The 13,970-nt window shown below is 40.6% G+C and overlaps 2 protein-coding genes across 2 annotated transcripts; one reads left to right on the top strand and one right to left on the bottom strand.

Annotated features, from left to right (window-relative positions):
- Nucleotides 1–2,782: 2,782 nt before the first annotated feature.
- Nucleotides 2,783–7,871, bottom strand: LOC117291690 (serine/threonine-protein kinase Nek3-like). The gene is made up of 6 exons (XM_033773537.1): nt 7,352–7,871; nt 6,223–6,354; nt 5,764–5,917; nt 5,304–5,441; nt 4,070–4,790; nt 2,783–3,822 (listed from the first exon to the last, which is right to left on the bottom strand). Exons 1-6 carry the CDS (start codon nt 7,608–7,610, stop codon nt 3,034–3,036), a joined length of 2,193 nt encoding a protein of 730 aa, XP_033629428.1. The 5' UTR covers nt 7,611–7,871; the 3' UTR covers nt 2,783–3,033.
- A 2,928-nt stretch (nt 7,872–10,799) lies between these two features.
- On the top strand, nt 10,800–11,852 carry LOC117291291 (histamine H2 receptor-like). Its single transcript, XM_033772925.1, has one exon. It carries the CDS (start codon nt 10,800–10,802, stop codon nt 11,850–11,852), a length of 1,053 nt encoding a protein of 350 aa, XP_033628816.1.
- The last annotated feature ends 2,118 nt before the right edge of the window (nt 11,853–13,970 follow it).

The following is a 13,970-nucleotide window of genomic DNA, read 5'->3' as shown; positions in this document are numbered from 1 at the left end:
ATCACACTGCACCCAGTGGTAAAAATAATCCAAGTATTTACCACTGTTTGAATTCGTTTATTATGCTCAAAACGCCCAGACCAATTTTTCTTAAAGTTATGTTGTCGCAAAGAATTTTCGCAAATTTGCACATGTTGTCACGCGCAACGACTGCCAAGACAACTAGGCCTAATGTTCATGATTTGGCTCGTCAATGTCAAACAGTTTACATGTTTGGATAGTAATTTGTTCAATATAAGTACGGATCAATCAGCGATGCACGGGATATCATAGCTTTGCTTGCTGTCCAATCTGTAAATCAATGCCATTTAATATTGGTGATTTTCAAGCGACTTCAGAGCGACGTTGTTGCCGCCTTGTTTGCCTCGTGTGTAATTGATGAAGTCGTCTGCACCCGGCGTCACTCCGTAAACGAAAAACACTCCACGTGAATGGTGCAGATTGCTGTGAATTGGATGGGGGAAAAGTCACGCGAGAAGACAGGGCAGGTTACCAGCGCAAAACCTAGCTGGTGTGTCAGGCTAAAGATGAAACATTGCATGCTCTGCTTGGAATGCACCGAGGCCATAGAGTATGGTGGCCCTGAAGGGACATTGAACATATATATTTACGTGAATATTGACGGCAATATTCATGGATTTTGCCCTAAATCGCAAGTATTCACGTCAGTATTTGCGATTTGTGACCCAACGCAAATATTGACGTGAATATGTTCAGTGTCCCTTAAGGGCCACCTTACTAGAGCGAGGAACATATGCTGAGAAAGAGCTTAGTTTCAAATGTGCCGATTATTGAATACCGGCAACATGACAACGACCGAACACAAACACGTACACACGAACACATCTGAGTTGCATTCACTCTGTGAACAATCCTTATAGTTCTGTTTTGTATGTACACTTCAACAAAATCATATTCTTCAACGTAGAAAACAAAACCTTTGTGTTGGCAATTGAGCGTGTGTATGCCACTTGGGCCAGTGTTTCAAGTCTTTACGATATGTGGACCTCTTTTGTTCTCACGATTTGTGATCGATTTATTAACTTAGAATCAATTGTGGGGATCTGTTAATTAGTTAGAACCGATTTATTTATTCCAACGTGTACTTGTCACACTCATTGTTTGCGTGGTGTGTTTGAGCTGATTAATTATCTATCTGTAAACAAAACACGTGTGGTGATTCCCACAGGAACAAAAATGGCGTGAAGCCCCCCCCCCCCCCCCCCATCCTCCACGTTGCGATAACCATCCTGAAGAACAAAACGCTACAAGGGAGTTTCTGCAACCAACCGAATATTTTAGTTTTATAAATTTAAACTATTGTTGTGAAGTTTGAAAGAACGCAGTATTTATGTCATATTTGGCTGTAATAATAAGTTTAAGTTTAAGACTCTATGGCCCCTTTCGAAACCAGGAAATGGGGCTTGAGCTTTTGGCCTATATAGCCGCCGTCAGTTATTTGATAGTGCGTGATTTTGGTCTGGGACTCCAAACAGGCTGACGGAACCTAACAATTTCACAAGATGAAGTGAACAAAATGGCAGGGGAAATGCTTTCAAATTTCTGCAGGAGAAGCAGACAACTCAGGGTATAGAGTGAAATAATTAGTAATGTTCATGGGTCACAACAAAACATTGAACCACACTGTTGGGACCTTCCGACCTTTACACTCCCCATGAAATAAATTGCAGAGTTGAAATACCGAAACATCGCTCCAAGTACTTGAGTTCGGGGATGCAATAACATCAACTCCCCCAGAGGGATTAGTCATGATAAAGATGCCAATAAACCCAAATGCCACGAAGCAAAGACATTATAATGCTGAAAACAAATAAATTATTAAATTGGCGATTTTTAATAACAAATTGGAACTGACGCTCGTGTGATTGCATTTCATATACACAGAGAAATACGAGCCGACCACTTCAGCCGAGTGATGGTCTGTCGTGTGGGGAAATGCCGCGCTGCGTCCATGGATTAGATCTCTATTCGCAGTCAAAGTCCGCAATTAGCTTACTTTTTTAAATTGTGGAGTAACCTAAATGCAAAGTATACCTTTGGGTTTTGGAACCGTTCGGTTGTTTCTGTCCAATATAGATATAGAGATACTCAATCAAACTAACACGGGAAAATTTCATTCCAAAATGTGGTCGGGTTCTCGAGATATCGCCGAAAATCCGGAGCGAACTATGTTCAAGCAGGAAGAATAATCCATGCAAGGAATACACAATCTGAGTGTTACTGTCATGGAGTTGTAAAAGTCACTAGACACTATTGGTAATTGTCAAAGACCAGTCTTCTCACTTGTATCTCAACATATGCATAAAATAACCAACCTGTAATAAGTTGAGCTCAGTTGGTCTTCGAAGCTGAGAGATAACTATGAAAGAAAAAACACCCTTGTCACACGAGGTTGTGCGCTTTCCGATGCTTGATTTCGAGACCTCAAATTCTAAATCTGAGGTCTCGAAATCAAATGCGAGGAAAATTACTTTTCTCGAAAACTACGTCACTTCAGAGGGAGCCGTTTCTCACAATGCTTTATACTACCAACCTCTCCTCATTACTCGTTACCAAGTAAGGTTTTATGCTAATAATTATTTTGAGTATTATTACCAATAGTGTCCACTGCCTTTAAGGTCAAGAAGAAAAACACATTACATTCTTAACTAAATTCAATCATTTTAATTATAAATTACTATGACATAATTATGACATACATACAAAATAAATAAAAATTCACATTTGATTTAATATAAATATATTTATCTGAAGAATAAAAACCTAGCTAAACTTGAAAAGGAAAGAAAAAGTAAGTGACGACAATTGTGAGTTTAAACTATAAGCAACAAAGAGACAAATACTACGTTAACATTGACAAAACAAACCCATCATATCATTAAGACATCATCTATAAACTGAAAGCATTATGTGTTTCAAAAACTTTGACAAATTGTACTTTTATATAAATTTCAACACTGCCGGAAAACTACCTCTTGCAATGTCAAAACCCGTCAGACTTCCCCTACATCATCAAGCCGACAGCCAATCGCAACTCTGCTCCAGATTATGCAAATGAATCAAAGCTGGTACACACGTCATGTGGTCCTTTCCAAGCACGCCCTCTATCGCCCTCAGCACACCTTCATCGGGCACCGGGCAAACTTTACGCCCAGACGCCATTTTGACAAGATTTAAACACAACAAGGTTGATTCCGCGCCAATACTGTCTTCGAGATAGACGAGAAGTGTCTCCTTTTTCCCGCGGATGGTTTGTGGCGAGTCTCCGGCCTGGAGTCGACATCGAAACAGACACTCATTCATGTCTTTACTTCTCATAACTTGTTCATCTTTTAGTCCTCTTGAAGAAGAAGCATAATCAGCTAAACTGTTGTCCGGTGATTTGCCACGTTGCCGTCCCTCCACTACGGTGTTCCAAAGACCATTTTTGTTGGTTTCCATCCATGAATTAAGCTTGTCCTGTTGGATCAGACCGTCACGCAGAGTGCAGTCCTTCGTTTTCTCCCGTAAGCTGTCACCATATTGTACGCCATTTTGGGTATCTCTCAGACCCGCCACCTCAGTCTTTGCGGTGATCTCTTTCGCGAAAGCTTGTCTTTGATGTTGAACTTTGACGGTTGTTGACGGCGTTTCCATGACATACGTGGACTTTTTATGCTGAGCTTTACTGGTTGTTGACGGTGTTTCCAGAACATAGGTGGACTTCTTCAGGGATCGGTTGTTGTTTGCTCTGTCTTTGCTTTCAAGAGTGAACAGGTCGAGAATGGATGTATTCGATTCGTCACCACTGGCTTGCTTCGTCTAAGGGTGATAAAGAACATCGTTTTATATGTTTCTTAAAGGAGTGGCATGGTGAGGTATCAACGTATATTTGGTTTACGGTCTAACACCATGTGTTGCTGTGAAGACTTTACTCTTTTGAAACGATGTATTGTTTTTTAAGACTGTTGGCACCTACACCTAGCGTCTTTTGAAACTAAGTATTGTATCTTAAGTTTGCTGGCACACACCTAGCGTCTCACATTTTCTATACTCGTGATAAACTTACCGTTTTGGGGTGCATCCTTTCTTTCCTATCTGATTTCACACATTGACGTGGTGCTCTGCTCAGGTTTGAAGCAACAACCCTCAAAGACGCACTACATTCTGATCTCACTTTGTCGACAATGTCTAACGATGAGCACCTCTTCTTCACAGCCTCATGACGAACTGACTCACCGGTGGAGCCTGGGGATTGCAACCTCTCATGCGTGATGATGGACGCCCGGTGACCCGTCTTCAAGCACGATGCATCAGGTCGAGCTCTCGTTGAATTATCAACGGTACACTTGCTTGTATACTCACCCCTATCTTTCATGTCATTTGTGACATTGTTGGTAATATTTCCACAAGAATTTCGTCTGAATTTGTTGTCTGACTCCGGACATTGAGCACCAAAACTTGTTCGGTCACAACCCCTTTCCGATGCCACAGAATGCCTCCTAGACGTCACGGCAGAGTCCTCCAAGATCTGATGTACCCTTGAGCTCTTTCTTGAATGGCCATTCTGAGTCCTCCCCCCACCCTCTTCCACGTATTGGGAGCTAGAACTTCTTCTACTTTCAGCAGCCACTGTGACCGGCAAGCTGTGGGTCTTGCATCGGTTGGTGTAGGCCAGCACATGGACGTGAATCCCAGGTATTGCCAGGAGCTGGTCGGCAGAGGGCCGGCGGTCTGGATCAACTCGCAAGAGCACAGCGATTAAATCTTCCAAAAGTGGTCCATAGTGTCTGATGGATGAGAAATAAAATCAGTCGGTTATCATTCAAAGTGGTTTTTATTTAGTCCATGTCAATTCAAGATGTGTATAGGTTGAGAACCAACATTTGTTGTCCCGAAGTTTTCATTCACTTTCACTTTCCTGACCCATTGACATGTTTTTGATTATCAGAGTGTGGGTTCGAGTCCGGTATTTACATTAATCAAGACACATTAATCAAGACACTTCACCGTTATTGCTTTGTCCTTCGGACGGGACGTAAGACCATTGGTCCCGTGTGTTGTGCAATGCTCGTGAAAGAACCCAGTTACACTTATAGCTAAAAGAGAAAAAGTTTGCCCTGGTATTTCTGGAAGTGACTGCTGAGTACACACAGCACCTTGTACATGTATATCCATATTAAACAATGGTCTCATAGCTCAAAAACGTCTGGAAATAAATAATGACAATTGCTTGGAGACCTCCATAGCTAAAGTGCTATATAAAAACTAAGGTATTATTATATTGTTGCTTAAAATCCTACCTTGGTATCGATTTGTATCTGCCTCTTAGTATCCTCAAGACCAAAGTTGAAAAGTCGGTAGCTTCAAAGGGATGCACCAATGACGTCATCTCATAGAGAACACACCCAGCTGCCCACATATCGCTCTTCTGGTTGTAGCTGATCATGGAATAAGATAAGGAATGTGTAGTCGGTAGATAATAATAACAATAATAAGAAGAATAACACTTAAAGAGATACCCATAGGCGTAGTACCTGTTATGACGTCATAGTTTACAAAATTAATAATGAAGCATTGCCTGGTGTTGACAATAAGGAAACTATAGCATTTTGCACTCCAATGAACTGGGTTCAAATCATATGTGGGTTTGAAACACTATGTGGACTTACACACGTCCACACAGTGTGGATAACAAGATGGGTACATGTACATGAGCAAAAATACCGTTGATTAAAATATTATCTGAAATTATAAGGATACGGTTTTCTGCGGCATATCTCTGGTGACATATAGTAAGGTGTCCCTATTGCAGTATTGGCGTGGTCATTGGTATCTCGTAGCATTCTTGCGATCCCGAAATCTCCTACTTTGATGATTCCCTGGCTCGTCATGAAAATATTCTGTGGCTTCAGATCTAAGGGAAAAACAGGGATGAGGGTAAGAACAGAATGGGCAGCTTTGGAACGCTAGGTGGCAGCAGACTCAACCAGGTAATTTTGCATTGGTTACGTAGTTCTGAGCGTGCGCACATTACTGAGAATGTAATTTTCCCTTCTAAGTCTTTTGGTACACTTGGTGGCAGCAGACTTAGTAAAACAAAACCATTGTTATCGGTAATGGGCGCATGCTCAAAACTAGGTAAACCTGGAAAGTCTGCCGCCACCTATCCTTCCAAAGTCTCCTATTGAGTCATTGTAATGGTAAAAATTCATTACTAACCTCTGTGAAGTATCTTTTTAGCGTGTATATAACGCAATGCGAAGCATATCTGCACAAACCAATCCATTATTTGACTTTCTGGGAAGTGCTCATTGGCCTGCTTGTTTGTTTTGATGATTTCGCCCAAATCGCCTGAAACAGAAACATTATAATGTATGATAGTGCGTGTGGGAACGAGTGGGTGTGGCTATGGACGGTGTCTGTGGACGGTGTCTGTGGATGTGTCTATATTGATAAATTTACAATAGCATATTGTATACTTTCCCTCATTACTGCTGAAGCCATCGCTATCATTCACAAAGAACATAAATAATCTATTAAGTGTTGAGCAGTAGACTACCGGTTCCAGATCCACCTCCCGCTCAATGACTCCCCGTTTAAAGGCAGTGGATACAATTGGTAATTACTCAAAATAATGATTAGCATAAAACCTTTCTTTGTGACGAGTAATGTGGAGAGGTTGATAGTATAAAACATTGCGAGAATTGGCTCCCTCTGAATTGACGTAGTTTTTGAGAAAGAAGTAATTTTCCACGAATTTGATTTCAAGACCTCAGGTTTAGAAATCCTCCTGCTCAATGACTCCCCGGCCGTTTAAGGAACAGAATTTTCACTTATGAAACAAAATACTCTACAAGTGTACTTATACACGTGGTTATGGTATTTTTATGAGTTTTATATCTGTTATCCCATAAAGGACCTATATGTACGAGCAGTAGAAATTAAATATTAAAATACAGAACAATAAGAAAATCCATGACAATTTAAAAACGGCAAGATTATAGGCGGAAAAACATACAGATTGGACTCTAAAAATGTGTAAATCGTCAGTACAATAGGGAATAAAGGATGGAACTAAAATAAAAGATTGTACAAAGTGAAAGTATGAACAACTGTATATTCGTGGTATAAAAACGGGGCCAAATAGCCCAGGTTGGACTCCTGACGTACCAGAGCTAAAGGCCCACAAGCCCCATAAATAGTGAAAAAGTCCAGCGTATTTGGCATTATTTGGGGGCTAAGGGCCTACAAGGTATTACAAATGATTACGTGGTGGTACAAAGTACTATAAAATCCTCAGGTTTAATACACTTGTGATTTGCTCTTTCCAAACCAACAAGCTACTAACCTTTATCGGCATATTCCATAGCAATATTCAGCATTCCACCATCAACAAACGCCTCCCGGTAACGCACCACGTTGGCGTGCCTCAAGCCGGCCAGGATAGCGACTTCATTCACGGCCTGGTGCCGGTCTTTCTCGGTCATTCCGCTCAAGACAACCTCCTTCAAAACGTACAGTCTCTGACTCGATTTGGACCTAGTCAACCAGGCAAGCCCAAACGTGCCCCTCCCTATAACTTTCAGTCGCTCGTACTTGGTTGTCATTTTTTGTTTCTCACAATTTGGCGATTTGGAAAGAAAAAACTGTTTCACAAAGTCAGCTTGGTTGAAATGTTAACACAGTTAGCAAGCGTTGCTACATCCCAACCAACAAGAACACAATGTTTCATGCATTGCCCGTTCTTGCGCACACGGCAGGCTATACGACAAAAGCCATTCATATACAAAAAAAACCCACATAGTTTCCTTTCGCAAACATCAAGTTTGCATTCCGTTCAACCTCTTACCAATTCACTGAAAAGCAGATATTTAATTGTTGAAAATTCCCTGGCATCCAAGAATTAAAGAGTTTGTTCACCCTGTTCAGTTGATTGAATTTTGGACAATGACTGGAATTTCTTGACGTGCCTTTAGTGTCAGAGAATCTAAAGTTTGTATACGTCCTATATATATGAACATGATGACGGATCCTTCTTTTCTATTTTACTACTTCAATGGATTGTCATACGGGAAAGACATTGTTACCGCACAACATACACTGCTTTTCAACTAGCTCAGAGGTGAGGACGATTATTTGTTCGAAACAACAATAAATACAGAACCTGCAAAATCTCCCCCATCGCTTCCCTCCGGGCCAACAACAGCCGCATGATAAAAACTCTCTTATTCTTATTCTTTATTTGGCTTAAACAATTACAAATACAAGCAGACAGTATGTAAAATAAATAATATAAATACAAAAGTAAATACAAAGCAACACAAACAGTAAGGGCACAGGAAATTACAAAACAACCCTAATGTGATGGCCAGGATCAACAAAAGTATTTCTGATAAATACCGCCAAAAATAAAGGATGAAAGTATTGTTTGAGCTTTGCATGGTGTGGAGAAATAAGAAGAAACTATAAATAACTAGTAAACTTGCGGGTACAACCTCCTGAAGACGAGCAGAGTATACTGTTCGAAACGTCGAGACCCAAACCGGCTCTTTTCAGAGCCAACACTCACCCTAAGAGATTTACACATGGTTGTACCCGCAAGTTTACTAGTTATTTATAGTTTCTTCTTAAAGGATGAAAGAAAAATATGCAGGCCATCGCAAAATCTAATCAAAGAAGCATAGTTCCGTTTCTCGGCTCACTTTTTGGATTAAAGATGCAAACAGCAAACCTATACGTACTGAGAGCAAACAGAAAGGGACTGAGTCAACTAACTTAATTTGGTTTACAAATCTAAAAATGTAGTTAGTTACGGACTTTGACATCGACGGTGGAGCGAATCGTCAGGATTGTTTCCCCCTTCCGCGGTAACTCCACAGTCGGTCCATCACTTGGTAACAATGTTTGGCTTTTTAACTCTTTGTGTATGTGCAATTCAATTAAACATAGCGTCTTGACGCCCATTTATTAGCGAACTGTCACCTTAAGACGCGACGGTGTTTCTATGATTTTTAAGCACGTTTTTGTCTTGCTCGCGACTTTTGGCTTTATTGACATATTTATCACGTTTAATACGAGAAGTTTTAGGAATAATTTATGTCATCTTAGTTGTGGCTTCTTTGGTGTGTCCCAAAATAACAAATCTATGCATATTTTGAGTCAATTATTAGTCATCGATGTTGAAAGAAAATACTGAAAGATAAAGAAAAAACTCTCGTTGAACAAAATGTGTGTGCTTTCAGATGCCTAATAGGCTTCAGGAGAAATTACCTATCTCCCAAAAACTACGTTACTTCAGAGGGAGCCGTTATACTCACAATGTTTTATTCTAATCAGCTTTTCATTGCTAGTTATAAAGTAAGTTTTTATGCTGACAATTAAGAAACCAACAGTGTCCAGTGACTTAAAGATGCTATGTCAGATTTTTGGCCGATTTGACCCAAAAATTTTGATTTAAAATTCAATAGGTATTTTGATGGGGGTCGAGAAGCTTACAAGCTTTCATTTGAGCCATTGCTCGAAAAAGTCCGTCAATTATTAGTAGCAGTGAAATAAAGTGCTCAAAACTAGTTTTTGTCGGGATCCCGACAATGTATCACGTGACCAATTCTTATGTGTTTTATAAGAAACGTTTTAAATTTTTGTCATGGTTCCTGACCATTAAAAATAAAAGTTTTAACAAAATTCGTTAGAGCGGGTGATACTCTTTGAAATACAATTTACTCAAAAAAAATCAATTGTTTAATGTTTGGGGCAACAAATCTGCCATAACATCTTTAAAGCCGTTCCTCACTGAAACAATTCAAGGCGAGGAAGACGGTTGATGGATGATACAACTCACTCTTTTGACCATATTTTGTATTGATGTAATGTTTCGAGAAACACATTGAAGCTGCGTTCATTGAAAACTACACCATCTCTCATACACTTCTGAAGTTAGACTAACCAGTCGTACAAACTAATCCATTTGAATCTTGTTATTGTTTTGGGTGGTATATTGGAACTTGGACTTGGGGACTTTAAAACCACTGGTGAACATGACCACACATTTTGTTTAGCTTATAAAGATAATTTATCAGCACAAACAAACGTTGCAAATAAAGAGAGTAAATAAATCAGTTCCAATTAAGATCCCCATAATTGATTCTAAATTCATAAATCGATTACAATATGCACGTGTGCGTGCGTGGGTACACATTCATTAGTTACTGTGTTGCCGACATTCTGCGCTATGTGTTCCGGCGTGAATTCCAAACGAAGCAAAAAGTAAATGTTTAGCTCGACATACCAGCTATGGTTTTACACTGGTTAACTTATCATGTCTCCTCACGTGGCGAGATCGTTTCCGAATCCAGTATAAAAACAATGTGCATCCAATTCGTGTGGAGTGTTTTTCGTTGACGGAGCGACGCCGGAGTGCAGACGACTTCATTAATAATACACACGCGGCAAAGTCGCTCTGAAGTCGCTTGAAATCACAACGTTTATTTACTGATTGGGAAATGTCGGGAGTGAATGTGTATTTGTATGTCTCTCTAGAATATCGATGATTGATGCAAACTGATGTTGAACAAATTAATCCGTGTAGGCAAAAGTGGTTTGCCGTTGACTTGACTATAAAGATTGTAAGGCAAGTCAGTCGGTCAAATGTGTTAAGATTGTGATAATCTGTGTAGGCCTACACATAATTGGTTACAACACGGATTAGAGATTCGTTTAGGAAGTTCTTTTCGGCGAATGACAAAGCCGTGATTTGACTTTTGAAAATACTTCCAAGTTAAGTAATTCTCCCAGGGATGAATTCTACAAGTGAAACTCAACCTTCAAACACAGCAGTGGTTGTCTTACGGACGATATTCATCGCTTCTAATGGTTTAGCAATCGTCATCGCCAACACTCTGAATATAGTCGTAGTTGGACGGGCACGGATCGGCTCTGAGCCCGCACGAGTTTTCATCGTGTCCCTCGCCTTGGCTGATATCCTCGTGGGTGCTTTGGCGTTCACTAGCACCCTGCCGTCTGGTTATGACGGGTTCCCGTTTAGCGATGCCTTGTGCCGAATAACAGGGTCGGTATTCGCAGTTGGGCTGCTGCTTAGCGTCTTCTTCTTGGTCAATATAAGTGTGGATCGCTTCGTTGCTATAACCATACCACTAAGGTACGAGGTTCTCATAACACGCAAACGAGCAATCATAACAGTGTGTGTTGCATGGGTCGCCATTTCTGGTATTATCTTGGTAACTACTTTACTTACGGACGTTATGAAGTACAACCATGCTACATTCTTCTGTGAGCCTTCTTTTGAAGATCCAAGTTTTCCTCTGTCTTTGTTTATATTGATCATGTGGTGGATAATAAACGGGGATCTGATCATGGTGCTGATATACGGGCAACTTTTCCGAGTGGCTCATCGCCACTCCAAGCGCATCGCAGCTCAGGGTGCCGCAGTGGAGTTCGCCAACCGACAGAGACCGCAACGGTGGAGCTTCGTTGCACGGACGGACATGAAAGCCGTACGGATGTGCCTTGCTGTTACCCTCGCCTTCAACTGTGCATGGATTCCCACTCTGTGCCTGGACTTTTACAAGTTCATAAAGAAAGAGAATGCGGCTCCTGGGGTCGAGTTTGCCGTCACCTGGTTATCGCTGTCCAATAGTTGGTGGAACTTTCTCATATACAGCTGTATGAACAAACAGTTTCGGGATGCCGCAAAGCAGATTGGTGAGCGCCTCTTGGCAAAGTGTAGATGGGGTAAGACGCGCCGCCAGACGGTAGAGCTGAGACCTCAAAATGTGGACAACGGGCAAGCTGAAGAAAACAGCCGTCCTGGGGATGATATTTCATATTGACTGTAACAGAATAACCATCTAATAATGTTGGATATTACTATATTTATTCGCCGTTCCATTGACAAGGATCTTTGTGTGTGGTACATAAAAAATTTCATATTTACAAAAGTATTAACACTGTTTTTTTTGCAATTTTTTTTTATAATATTAACATAAATAAACGTATGGGCCTATGAGATATGATATTCAAACAAGTTTTATGTCGTGTAACCGCTCAGTGACCGTTTTGATATCAATGTCTTATATTTTCTTCGTCTATATTTCACTGGTGCAATAGAAAGAGGTGAATCTTTCACGAGGTGTTGCCATAAATGGTATTATTGTATCTGTTAACTTTTGGGTTTGTAAAGGCACTGGACACGTTTGGTATTTACTCTAACTATTCGCATGAAAACTTTCTTGGTATGAGCAATGGAGAGCTGCTGAAAATGTATAGAATTGTGAGAAACGACTTCCTCTACTAAAGTAGTTTTGAGAAAGAGATTGTTGCTCACCAAAATAACATTTGACTCTGAGAAAGTCTTAAGGCCTAAAGCATATCTCAGGCATCTGAAAGCACAAGCATTTGTGTAACAAGGTTGTTTTAACTGACATTTTGCGCTATTCAATCCCAATCTGTCAGATTTTTCCAAGGGCAACGATATCAGAAATCATACTAAAGTATGAAGTATATCATGCATTAAAACAGAAAAATAAATTAACTTTGATCGGTTTGTAAAGTAATACAACAGTGTTTATACACTAATGGTGTAGGCTTTAATCGTGTAAAAAGTCAGTACTTTAAGGCTATTTTAACGGGGGGGGGGGGACATCGGAAGTCAGACTAAAGTAGTAAGCATTTGCATGTTTGCTTTAAAGAAACTTCAGTTGATAGATTATTGATAGGAAACACGATTTCCTTTATTTTTGTGCGAAGACAATGAGAAGTATGCCAGAAATAAAATCGGAGAGATCAGTAATTATTCTAAAGCCGAGGCGGCGAGCGTTTTCTCCCGCAGTTAATCAGTGCAATTTGAAGAGTGCATAGGCCCTACTAATCAAACCACGCACTCTTCGTTCTTTGTGAATTTAACCGAAACACACGTTTACTATCTGTAATTTATTCAATATCGTTGTATGTGAATATTTATGCCCTCTCAGTACCGGTGTCGCATGCAATTATGTCCTCTATGCAATACTATTCGGAGGACATTATTGCATATGCAATAATGTTCACCGGACGGTTTTGCATATGCAATCGTGTCCGCCCGGACGCTGCTGCATAATGCAATTGTGTCCGCCCGGACACATTTGCATATGCAGTTGTCTCCGGCCCGTGCAAAACCGTCCTTGCAGTAAATTAAACTCCCTTGGTCGACGGAACACCGTGTTCGTCGTTTTTTTTACAAGCTAAGTGCATGTTTGCAGTAAATTAAACTCCCTTGGTCGACGGAACACCGCGTTCGTCATTTGTTTTACAAGCTAAGTCATGAATGAAATGTTCGGCCGTTGGGTATTCACTGCAATCATAAAATAAGTGAATATTCATGCTGCATAATACGTAGGTTCAGTGCATGCACGCTCGCCTCCGTGCGCATATACAGTCACGTACATGTCCGCTGGCGGTTTTTGCATAGCCCCGGACACGATTGCATATGCAAAAGTGTCCGGAGCGGACAGTATTGCATGGCGGACACAATTGCATCAGACACCGGTCCGCAAATGCGAATGCGATACAAACTTTGACGTTACAAACTCGCATCAGTTGACCTGAGCACTCCTGCGAAACGTTCGCTGCAAGGGCGGTCACGTGACGACAAAATGAGCCGATTTACTTTGACTTACAAAGTACAAGACATGTCATTCATTGTTTTCCCCGTAAACTCTGCACTGAAAATCGAGCTGAAATTTCACAAAAGCCAACTGGTTTGCTTTCCATCCCAGGCATGATAATTGGTCCTTAGAGAAAAGTTGAAACATGTTAAAAGTATAAAGCCTTTTCAGGCCTTTCAAATTTTTGTCCAAGGGCAAAAAAATTGGACACCGGACTAAAGTAGGACTAATATCATGCCGGATTCATTCCCACATCTTGTCGAATTATTGAGAAGCAGATGTTTAGGAATATCAGACATTTTTTAG

This window comes from Asterias rubens, chromosome 6 (assembly GCF_902459465.1).
Source record: "Asterias rubens chromosome 6, eAstRub1.3, whole genome shotgun sequence".
Lineage (NCBI taxonomy): Eukaryota > Metazoa > Echinodermata > Asteroidea > Forcipulatida > Asteriidae > Asterias > Asterias rubens.
The sequence above is the reverse complement of the archived record's forward strand: the minus strand, read 5'-3'. Positions and strand labels throughout refer to the sequence as shown.